Source organism: Kogia breviceps, chromosome 3 (assembly GCF_026419965.1).
Source record: "Kogia breviceps isolate mKogBre1 chromosome 3, mKogBre1 haplotype 1, whole genome shotgun sequence".
NCBI lineage: Eukaryota > Metazoa > Chordata > Mammalia > Artiodactyla > Physeteridae > Kogia > Kogia breviceps.
In genome coordinates this window covers 29,246,416-29,259,025 of record NC_081312.1, presented here as the reverse complement: position 1 = coordinate 29,259,025, position 12,610 = coordinate 29,246,416, and the positions used below count along the sequence as shown (strand labels likewise).

General features: G+C 39.1%; 1 protein-coding gene across 4 annotated transcripts in view; it reads left to right on the top strand.

The window, feature by feature from the left end:
* PSEN1 (presenilin 1) overlaps positions 1-12,610 on the top strand; it is an 83,341-nt gene that overhangs the window by 9,215 nt on the left and 61,516 nt on the right. For 2 of the 4 annotated variants that reach the window (XM_059055875.2, XM_067028196.1), the window contains one exon: positions 34-171. In XM_059055875.2, the coding sequence (XP_058911858.1) occupies positions 85-171 (87 nt within the window). In that variant the 5' untranslated portion in view covers positions 34-84. The remainder of the gene's footprint in view (positions 1-33; positions 172-12,610) is intronic. The other 2 variants (XM_067028197.1, XM_059055876.2) reach the window with 1 other exon arrangement.

Here is a 12,610-nt window from a genome sequence, read left to right as displayed (position 1 = left end):
GCACAAAAGACTGTTTTCTTTTTCCCTTTTCAGAACCCCAAGAGGCTGTTTTCTGTGAAAAAGTATTTCTATACAGTTGCTCCAATGACAGAGTTACCTGCACCCTTGTCCTACTTCCAGAATGCACAGATGTCCGAGGACAACCACCTAAGCAATACTGTACGTAGCCAGGTACAGTGTCAACCTTTACAACTGCCCTTTCAGACTGTGGATTCAGTGACCACCCTCCCTCGCCTCCAGGAGAGGCTCAGGGGGCTGAGCAGGCTTTCTCTACTTTATCAAATTTACATATTTGCTGAACTTCAAGTAAGGAAAAGCATTGTACCATTTGGTGCAGGGGACACAAGGCTGTGTGAGACTTGGGTGTTGATACAGTTCCTCCCTGGCTCAGGCATCACCTCCTCCTCTGATGCCTTTTCCAACTTTTCTGGCTATTTATTATTTTACCTAGCTTGTTCTTATTCTTCTATGAGCTGAGTACATTTTATTTACTTTTAGTTTTTCAATGCCTAGCCTGGTTCTTTTTTTTTTCTTTTTAAATTTATTTTTGGCTGCGTTGGGTCTTCCTTGCTGCATGCGGGCTTTCTCTAGTTGTGGCGAGCGGGGGCTACTCTTCATGCAGTGCACGGGCTTCTCATTGCGGTGGCTTCTCTTGTTGCAGAACACAGGCTCGAGGTGTCCGGGCTTCAGTAGTTGCAGCATGCGGGCTCAGTAGTTGCGGCACACGGGCTCTGGAGCGCAGGCTCAGTAGTTGTGGCTCGCAGGCTCTAAGGCGCACGGGCTTCATTAGTTGTAGTGTGTGGGCTCTAGAGCACAGGCTCAGTAGTTGTGGTGCACGGGCTTAGTTGCTCTGCGGCATGTGGGATCTTCCCGGACCAGGGATCAAACTCGTGTCCCCTGCATTGGCAGGCGGATTCTTAACCCCTACACCACCAGGGAAGACCCTAGCCTGGTTCTTGACGGTGCTCAGTAAGTGCTCATTGACCGAATGATGAATGCAGGCCTAAGGGTAGAAGTCCTAGGATAGGTCAAAGGAGAGAATCAGGAAGGGGGTGTAGTCAGTGGCATGGGACACAGACACTTCACTGGCTACACACACAGACCAGAGCTGCCTGCCACTCTGTTAGCTAACCATTACAGGTTGAAGGCAGTCCACAGATGGCTTGTGAGATGGCTGGGGCATCAGTCGCATTTTTAGAGGTGGAGCCAGAATGGGGAAAAACACAAGGCCAACTGTAAGCTATGCTGGATGCAGGGGATGGGGGGGCGGAGGGCAGACTTTCCTCTATTAGAACCGGAGGGCAGAACCAGTGATAGAAGGAAACAGGTTCTGGATCAATAAAAAGAAATTTCCTCACAAGTACTTTACATCTGAAAGAGCGTAGGCTGCCTTGTGGGCTAGTGTGTGCGTGTCACTAAAAGCAGTTACGGAGGCTGGAAGACTACCAGCCAGATCTGCAGAGGGTTAGTTCGTGGAATGAGCCATGAACTAGAGCACTAGGTGGCCTGGAAGTTCCCTCCACACTCCAAAGATTTGGGGTTCCAATTCAGGGTCAAAACATGGGAGGAGGGCTTCACAAAGTAAACTTTGATGGGTGTGTAGGATTAGAATAGAGCAAACTGAGAACTCATTACTGAGAGAAGAAATAACACTAGTGGAGGAAGAATTTTCCTACCGTATCAATTGACAGGGGACTCTATCTGGAGATACGTCAGCAGAGGCAGATGACACTGTATTGCTAGAGCATTTTTAAACAAGTGAAATCAGGTTAAAATGAATTTCAAGGGATGCCCTGAAAGAGAACACCTGAGGGGTTACGGGGTGGGAAGAGGGGCTGTCGCAGCTGGTGCCTGGGCGGGTATTTAACAAGCAGTGGTATGAAGGACTGCTTTTTCTGACAGCACTCGTGCTCCTCTGCTGTGTGTCAGCAGCTTGACTTACTCCTTTTTGCCGTTCCCCAGGAATGGCCTTTTGAAAAGATAGGCTGGGTAGGATTATAAAGTTCTTGGGGTACAGGCTGTGAAAGTTTGGATGCTACAGACTTTGTACTCATTTTCAAACTGTTACTTCAGAGGAGAGAGGAGAAAAGTGGGAACAGTTGACATAAGTCTCTGGGAGCCCCTTCCTTAACCAGAGCATCTCCTATTTTATCTGTTTTACATATTGAGCTTCTGTGGATCCCTTTGAACAAAAGATTCCACGGCTAAGAAGTTAAATGTCACTCATCTGCCCCAAACCCTCCAAAGACATCTCATCTCAGAATAAAATCTAGTCTCTTAGGTTTAAACTGTCCCCTCCCCCACCCTCTGTTGTCTCCCTCACTGCTTCCTCTGGGCCCTGGGTTCTCCTCCCACTCTTCTCCCTGGCTCTCTTCAGTTCCTTCAGGCCACCTCCTGAGTCACCTTCTCAGTGAGGCCATGCCTTCCTTCCCTGCCACCCCGGCACTCCCTGTACCCTTCCTTGGCTTTACTTGTGCGTAGCACTTACCAGTGTTCCTAACATACTGTGTAGTTAGATATGATTTGCTTACCTGCTTCCCTCCAAGAACAGTGCTTGGCATATAGGAAGCTCTCCACTGTTGGTGTAATATTGTTTATATCCCTCATACTCAGGTTTTGTGGGGCTTTCCTGGTATTTTTTACTGCCTTTTTTTTTTTTAACACCTCAGTGACTGATAAATTGAAAAAACAGTAGCTCTAGAGGAGGTACAAATGATATAGGATTGTTATTGATAATTACATGTGTTCATGGTCTAATTTTAGCAAGTCTTAGACCTCGTGTTCTCAGTGGTACCTTCCAGATCTATTAGGGCACCACTGTCTAGAAAAATCAGACCTAATTTATTTGTTTACTTTTGACTCTGCTGTTGATAATGTGATGTTAATTGAGTTTATCCTTTATCTCCTTAAAAATATCTTCTACAGCTTATGAAGATCTTATGCATGCATTCTCATATTTTCCATTTACCACAGGACAGGTATTATTGCCACAGTTAAAATGCTTGTCCAAGACCACATAGAAAGTTAAATAACAGACCTGGAACTTAAAACTGTGCTTTCTAATCCCAAACTCGCTCCAGTATTTTTTCTGTTCTTCCAACGCTCTCATACCCCAGAAAAATGTTGTAATACTGAAAGGAGATATTGTATGAAAAAATGCTGGGGAGGAAAAATACGAAGTCTATGTCATTTTGCACCAACGTACTTTAAAAAACCACAAAGAATGAGGAAAAGAATCTCATCGTTAAGTTTTTTAGCTATAAAGAAGCCATTGTTTAAGTATACGCTCTGGTTGGTTATGAAAAAATGGGGGTAGGTCCAGATTTAAGTTGGACATAGAAGACTGTTTTTGCAGATTAATTGAAAGCAGCTCTTTTATTTCTGCTGTTGGATAGTGGAGTTGTTAAATACAAGTACCTGAAGACAAGCCTCTGCAGGCACAAAAAGTCCTTATCAGGCTTATTTCTTCATTTGCTCAGGATTAGTTTAGAGGAATTAAAAGGAAATTGACAGATGTGGAAAGTGTGAATCTTTCCACACTACTCAGGAGAGGAAACTCTCATGTTGAATGTCTTCAGTGTGTTGGACTCTGTGCTAGGTGCTGTGACAAACATTATATAGTTTTAGGGCCTGGCATTTTGGGGACGTTTATCATAAATGAGCAGATTTTCCTTTTTCCTCTGTCTTTCCCTCCTTTGAATAGCTACTCTAGTAAAGTGCTTATCTGTATGACTCTATATTCTAGAGTACTCAAACATGCTATTTTACAGTAGATATTACAAAAAGAAAATTCATTAAAAAATTTTTTTGAAACCAGAAGGAGAGTGAATATCTTCCCTACAGATTAGGTAAAGATCAGTGTAAAGAAGTGGAGCCTCTGTTCCTTTCCTCTACTCAGTATCTCCCTCCAAGGTCAGGAGCATCCCAAGTCTTGAACTCATATCATGGGGCAATGCTTTGAGTTTGGGAAAGAAGTGAGAGGTTAACCGGGTATTCAGAATTGTCCAAGAACACTGATGAATTGGCATTTAGGGCTTGTGGCTGAATGAGATGTAAACAGGTTCCTCAGAAGGAAGAACTAAGTTTGATCCACTTGTAATTTGAAGTAGCTATGTGTACGTTTGGTTTAATTCAGCTAATTTCTTAGTACCTCATTTTTCCCATCTGTAAAATTAGCTGACTTGCTAAATAAATTCTCTTCCAGAAGTTTTGTTGTGACCAGAAGGTAGGGTGGCCAGCTGCCCCAGTGTGCCTGAGACTGAGAGGTTCCTGGAAGGCAAGACTTTTGGTTTTAACACTGGGGCAGTCCTGAGAAAATAGGATCAAGTTGGTTACCCTGTAAGAAGTATAATGAAATTGAAACCATTTTGGATCTGATTAACCAAATCTTCCTCAATTAGATGACTTTTCTTGTGTAACTTCAAGTATTGTTACATGATATATTGTTAGTGTTCAGTAAAAGATAACATTTAAAGCATTTTTCTCTTTCCAAAGGTCAAATGTTGCTGGTGGCTTTATTCTTCAACCCTTAGCAGATACAGTGAGGGCAGCCTTAGCCCAGAAAATAGGTTTTCCTTTTGTAGGCTGCTATAGATAATCTCATTCACAGTGAAGGGATTTGAAGTTTATGAGATTAGTCAGAGAGCTGAAAAATAATGGACTTCTTTTAATCCAAATATTTATTTCTTAAATTTTTATTATGTAATATTTTAAGCATGTAGAGAACATATGGCAAATAATATAATGAGCACCCATGTAACCTGCCACCCAACTTTATTAAACTTTAACATATTGTCTTTTTTTAAAATTGCATCATTTTATTGTTGAGGTAAAATTTATAGTGGAATATGTAGATCCGAAATGTATAATTCAATGGATTTTTTAAAATACGTATACCTGTATAACCAATATGACAGTCAAGTTATAAAACATTTCCATTACCTCAGAAAGTACTTTTGTGGCCCATTATAGTCAGTTCCTACCCACCATAGACAATCATCATTCTGATTTCTTCCTTTTTTTAAAAAAACTTTTATTTTATATTGGAGTATAGTTGATTAACAATGTTGTGTTAGTTTCAGGTGTACGGCAAAGTGATTCAGTTATGCATACACATGTATTTCTTCTTTTTCAAATTCTTTTCCCATTTAGTTTATTACAAAATACTGAGCAGAGTTCCCTGTGCTATACAGTTATATATATAGTACAGGGAACTCTACTGTATAACCTATTGTCTTATATGCTGTGTGTACTTTTTTTTTTTTTTTTTTTTTTTTTTTTATTTATTTTTTTTTTTTATTTTTTGCGGTATGCGGGCCTCTCACTGTTGTGGCCTCTCCCGTTGCGGAGCACAGGCTCCGGACGCACAGGCTCAGCGGCCATGGCTCACGGGCTTAGTTGCTCCGCGGCATGTGGGATCTTCCCGGACCAGGGCACGAACCCGTGTCTCCTGCATCGGCAGGCGGATTCTCAACCACTGCGCCACCAGGGAAGCCCTGTGTGTACTTTTTTTTACTAAGTTTTTTCTGTTCCTGTTATATATTGATTGTACACTAAATGAAATCGTAACCAAACAAGACAAATTTTGCATTTAATTTGGAAAGATAGTCAGTCTAGTTATACAACAAAAAGAAATTACAGATAAAATTGAAGCACCTCTCCCACATTCCCCTTCTTCTCCCAGGATAGTAGTTACTATCCTGAATTTGGAGTTTGTCATGCTTATTATAAATATTTATGAACATAATATTGAATATTCTATAATATTACTTTGCATGTTTTAAAACTTTATATAGAGTGTGTGTGTGTAAAAGTTGTAGAAGAAGGTTCCCACTTTTTAAAAAATTAATTATTTTTATTTTTGGCTGTGTTTGGTCTTCATTGCTGCACGTGGGCTTTCTCTAGTTGTGGCGAGCAGGGGCTACTCTTCATTGTGGTGCACTGACTTCTCATTTTGGTGGCTTCTCTTCTTGTGGAGCACGAGCTCTAGGCATGCATGCTTCAGTAGTTGTGGCACGTGGGCTCAGTAGCTGTGGCTCGCGGGCTCTAGAGCGCAGGCTCAGCAGTTGTGGTGCACAGTCTTAGTTGCTCCATGGCATGTGGGATCTTCCCGGACCAGGGCTTGAACCTGTGTTCCCTGCATTGGCAGGCGGATTCTTAACCACTGTGCCACCAGGGAAGCCCTTCCCACATTTTTGAAATTTATATATGTAGGTGTGTGCTGCAGAAGACACATGTTTTGGGAATTTATTTATAGGTGCATGTATCTCTAGATCATTCATTTTATTTTGTGAATATATTAAAATGATCTATTCTCCTGTTTATAAATATTTGGTAGTTTCCAATTTTCACAGTAACTGACAGTGTTACAGTGACATTCTAATTCATGAATCCTTCTGCACATGTGTGAGTTTCTCAAGGATCATTGCTGCGATTGGGTATAATGATCTTAAACTATATTTGAGATTGCCAGTATGCTCTCCAAAATGGTTACACATCAAGAGTGTATGGCTGTTTGCATTCTTTTACATCCTTGCCAATTCTTAATATTGTCTGACTTATTATGTGTCAGTTGGATGGGTTTCTTTTTAGTAAATTTATGTATTTATTTATTTATTTTTGGCTGTGTTGCGTCTTCATTGCTGCATATGAGCTTTCTCTAGTTGCGGAGAATGGGGGCTACTCTTTGTTGAGGTGCGCAGCTTATTGCGGTGGCTTCTCGTTGCAGCGCGTGGGCTCTAGGCATGCAGGCTTCAGTAGTTGTGGCACGTGGGCTCAGTAGTTGTGGCTCACGCGCTCTAGAGCGCAGGCTCAGTAGTTGTGGTACATGGGTTCAGTTGTTCCACGGCATGTGAGATCTTCCCGGACCAGGGCTCGAACTGGTATCCCCTGCATTGGCAGGTGGATTCTTAACCACTGCGGCACTGGGGAAGCCCAGTTGGATGGGTTTGAAATGTTATTTTTTTTTTTTTTTTTTTTTTTTTTTTTTTTTTTTTTTTTTTTTTTTTTTGCGGTACGCGGGCCTCTCACTGTTGTGGCCTCTCCTGTTGTGGAGCACAGGCTCCTGATGCGCAGGCTCAGCGGCCATGGCTCACGGGCCCAGCCGGTCCGCGGCATGTGGGATCTTCCCGGACCGAGGCACAAACCCGTGTCCCCTGCATCGGCAGGCGGACTCTCAACCACTGCGCCACCAGGGAAGCCCTCTTATGTTATTTTAATTGTATTTCCCAAATTTCTAATAAAGTTGAGCTTTTTTTTTTTTTTTTCTTACTGGCCATTTGCATTTCCTCTTTTGTGAATTGCCTGTTCATGATCTTTGCCCATTTTTCAATTGGTTATTTGGCCTTTTCTTACTGATTTTGTAGAAGTATATTTTTGGAGGGAGGAGGGATGCTAATCTCATGTTAGCTGTATGCTTTTCAAATATTTTCTCCCATCTGTGGCTTCAGTTCGTTGATGGTGCCTAGTTTAAATGTTTTAAGTAAGTGAATTATCCTTTCCTTTTAAAAACGAAAATTATTTGTTTTTTTTTCAATTAAAAATAGATTAAGAAAGATATTCAACAGCCCTGCATATAAAAAATACTTTTCCATATCCTATAAAGACAGACTGAACTGAAGTAAACTATACTGGAAACTGCTGTGTAGTCCAGCTAATATTCAACTGTTCCAGTTATTGTTTTACACCCCTACCAGAAAAGTCTGACAAGGAAAAGATGGGTGATTTTGGTGATTTTCCCCTTTTATTTTTTTCCACATGTTCTATAATATAGTTATCTCATAATTTTAAAAGAAAGGTAATTTTAAAGGGGAAATTTTTTGAATGTAAAGAAAGGTCACAAAAGGACAATATGCTACCTGGGGGATATCTATGGAAAGGGGAGAAGCATTCAAGGTGTCCATGATGACTGACTAACAGTAGTGGGGGAATTAGAGCAGCTGATATAAAAGAAACTAAAAAACTATGATAGCCTGGGGTCTTGGTAATTGGAATTTATATTATGCCCTTGATAAAAGCTTCAGTTGTGTTTGTCAGTCTCCATTTTAAAAGACTGAAATGTTCATAGTGCACTATAGAAACTTTTCATTAAAAATATCGAGTTTTTGGACTTACACCTTAAGCAGGCTTTCATTTTCTAGAAAACTAGCTCATATTAAAATCTTAATTCCTGCTAGTAGCAGATGAGAGGAGTTACGTCGTTTTCACCTTTTCACTTTTTAGAATTTTTTACTTTTTTATGGTTGTTGACCCCATCTAGGCTGTAAAATCCCCAAAGGCAGAACTTCATTCATGTTTCTGAGCTGACTTTAGAGTTTATTGATCACCCAGTATCTCTAAACCAGTTCAATACAAATATCCCTGCAAAAGAACAAAGCAGCTTTTGTTTTTTTCTCACATTAGCAAGAGAAAATTTTAAATTTTCTATACGCAAATAAGAGTCTGAAGTGAATCTTATCAGTTGCTTACGGACTTCTTCTTTCATGTGAGAGGGTGCTCTGGGCTCCCTGTGCTCTGGACACACTTCCTTAGCCATCCCACATCACTGCTGTTGCCACCGTGTCATTATCTGCACTGCTGTCACCATGTGGGGCAGAGCTCCAGTTTTTATGTAGAACAGCTGTCAGACATTGGCATGTCACAAGAACCAAGTGGAGAATCCATTTTATTTATTTCTCCCTCAAGAGTGTTGTGACCTGATTCCTTAAGATGGCATTCAACCAAAAATTTTACTACTTTTCATTAGTTTACCCACCACCTCTAACTAGAAGCTAGCATGGACTTCATGTTTGTTTTTGCTGTTGGTTGGCTATGTCTATAGGGACTGGAGACTGGAAGGTCGACTGACTAATGACTAATAGTCGACTGACTATTTCTGACAAAGGGCAAAGCTTATAAGTTGTAAAATAATGGAAGTTCTTTGTTTTCTAAATGTATTTTGCAGGTAAGATATTAAAGGAGCTCTAAGAAGAACATTATTTGGGCCTTTTTCTATAGTTTGTGATCTGTCATCATCCTTTGATTTACTTTTACACTATACCTATTCATTTGTAAAGTTTTATTTTCTGGTGCAAAATTTTGATGGGTAGAGTTCATGTTTTGATTTGATGTAGACTTACAACTTTTATGTGGATTAGCTGAGACCTTTTTGCTTTTCTAAGATACAAAGAAGTGATTTTTCTGAAGTAAGTCTAAAATTCATTTATATTGTTAATTAAGCCTTATAAAATGTATGTTACAGCAGTGACTTTCAAACCTTAGTGTGCATTGGAATCCCTGGAAGAATTGTTAGTACGAATTCTCTGGCCCCAAATAAATCCAGAATTCCTGATTTTGTAGGCCTGGGATGGGGCCGGAGAATTTGCATTTCTGACCGATTCCCAGATCATGCCAATGCTTCTGGTCCAGGGGCCATAATTTGAGAACCACTATATTTGAGTAAAGAATTAAAGGGAAAGTGACATTAGAGAAAAACGATTAGATTTATAAATTGAATACTCAGTGTTTTAATTCGTATTAGTTGATTCTGACCCAAATTTTCTAGTCCTTAAGGAAATAAATTGTCAACAGCCTTTTTGATTTAGCATAGAAAAAAGTCAGTCATTTGCTAACTAAAAAAGAAGCCTTAAAGGAGTAATCCATTGAAAGGTCAATAATAATTCTCTATGTAAAGCAATTGCTGAAGAAGACATGTAAATTGTTACCTTCAGCAGCTAAATTTACAACATTAAAATGTGTCTGGTCTTTATAAATAAAGAAGGTCATCTGCAGTATCTTTTCTGAATTTAAAATATTAAATGCAGAGAACTTTATTAAGTTACTAGCAAATTATAAACTGGCAGAACTAATCCCCTCATTTTCTAGATGATAGTGAGTCACTTTTTTAAAGTGTGAGAAATCTTATAAAATTAAACAGAATGCAAATCTATGAGCTGTTGAAAGTGGTGATCAAGTACTTGGGACCTTGAGGAGAAAAAAAATAAATGAAAAGAGCGATCTAAATTTAAGCTGAATCGGGTCCACAGGCTCAATCAGCCTTTGGTTGATGGTGTTACTGTACTGTTTATGGTAATGAATTTGTTTTCCCATTTATGCCAAAATGAAATAAGGAGAAAAAAGAACGTAAAATCTTGGTGACCTCCAGAGGAACATGCTTGTTTTTGCATGAGAGTAAAGTCAGAAATCTTTGGCACAGATCTTCATAGTTTATTTAAAAAAAAAAACAACTCTAGGTTCAAGCCTAACACAACAGCACCATAAATGTTAAATATTATCTCTCACCAGCTATAGCAACTGTTCAGGGAAATGACAACCTTCCTTGACGACAGAGTGATGGTTAAAGCTCTAACTCTGGACAATCACAAAGCTTGGGCAGGTGCTGGATGGAATTCTGCTTGCTGTTGGAAACATATTGCGTATGATTAATAAATATTTTCAAGTTTCCACATAACTTGCCAGTTCTTCAGTTAAGCTCCTCTTCTAGTTTTTCCTACAGTGCAGGGCTTAGGAGCCTCACATTTCTATTTGTGGAAATCCAAACAATATGTATAAAGTCTTATAAGATTGATAGTTTTTCTTATAAATAAATATCCATCTTTAAGGAAGTAAATAATATACAGATATATTTATATCAACATAATGGAATACAGTGTTAATTTTTACATGGGACTTATTACATGGGAATGTATACATGAAATAATATTTGATGAAAAAAGTAGGATGCAATATTTGTGAACATTCACTGTAACTATGTACCTATGTGTGTACGTTGAAAAACACTAGAATTTGAGATGTAAAAACGAGTTTTCCTTATAAAATCATCTAAGTTCATATTCAGCAATACAAAATTATAAAATTAAGTGTGGCAAAACTGCCATGAACAAAGTCAAAAAACAAACTGGGCAAAGGCTTATAATGCCTAATGACAGATAATATTTTAATATACGAAGAATTCTTATGAAGCCAAAAGGGACATAAACAACTCAGAAACAACATTACCAAAGGATACGAACAATATATGTATATGGAGGAGGAAGAAGAAAATATACATGGTAATAAATATATGAAAAGACTAGTTGATCAACCTTATTCGTAATGAGACATAGAAATGAAAACCTTTCATTTTTCACCTATCAGTGAGCAAGGCTTCATCCCCATTGCTACTAAAAGTGTGGGGAAATAGGCATTCTCGTTTGATGTTCACGGGAGTTAAATTTGTGTTTATTTGGAGGCAAGTTTTTAAGTAAGTCCACTACATATACATGCCTTTGGGAGATAATTTGGCAATTAAATCTAAAAAGGCATATACCTTGTGACCTGGCATTTCCACTTCTAGAAACTTGTCCTATAAAAACATTTCCATACGAGTGCCAGGAAATATAGACAAGAATATTTATTGAAACATTATTTGTAACAGTGAGAATTTGGAAGTAACCTCAGTCTTTTCTTATGGCTTACCCAGTCAGTAGTATAAGGTAATGGCGAATAGTAGGATCTTTTGGCTAAACTGTCCAAATTAGAATCTCTGCTCTAGAACTTCTTAGCTCTGGGATCTTTGGCACACTGTCTGATCTCTCTGAGTGTCAATTTCTTTATCTGTTAGAGAAGTTTAGAATATTAATAAACTCAGAGTTTTATTAGGATTAAATGAGACAACTCATCTGAAGTGCTGAGAGTGTCTTGCACATACATAGTCAATAGATCTTAGCAATTATTATCATAATTGTCATTATTACTGTGCCATTACTGTAGTGTTTAAGTTGAGGTATATTTACAAGTGTTGGTATAGAAAGGTATCTGACATATCATTAAGTGACAAAAGCAAATTGCAGAACACGGCTTTAAAAGTATCTGAAAGTACATCAGATTGCTCACCATGTTCATGTTGTGGAACAGAGATTAGGGAGGACACTTAGTTCCTATGTTATAAACACAAGTTGATAACACTTTTTTAAACTTCTAAAAATGTTTATAAACTTTTGTTTATAATATTTCTTTTAACTACAGAAATAAAACTAAAAACCAGGGGCACGCAGGCAGAAAACAAGGTTTAAAAAAAAAAAAATGGGCAAGCCCTATGCTCTATTGAAAATACCTCCACAATTTTTGCTACCTGAGAACTATCCCTGCCTGAGGGTCCACACGCTTTCGTGGCTCGACCTGTACTCACATCATGTTCTGAAGTGAGAGAAAGGAAAAAGAATTAAAATGAAGCCTCTGACGTAATGGTGTAGGAGCTCTGGGGAATGTGGCTTCAGAGGAACTCACTTCCCACATGCTGGCCACTTCCCATAGGACCCTGCCCTCCCTGAAACTTACAACATTTATACAGTGAGTAATCCTTCCTCTTGCCACTGAAATGAAATCATTTATAATGGCTACAACACTGGTTTTTCTGAATCTTAAAAATAGCCTTTAAGGGCAGAACTGTGCAGGTTGTAAAAAGATCCTTGGTGGCCAGAACATAGGGGGAAGGTGAGGGATCAATAGGCAGAGAACAGAGGATTTTTAGGACCGTGGAACTATTCTATATGGTACTATGGTAGATGCATTTATTATGCATTCTTCAAAACCCACATAATGGGGCTTCCCTGGTGGCGCAGTGGTTGAGAGT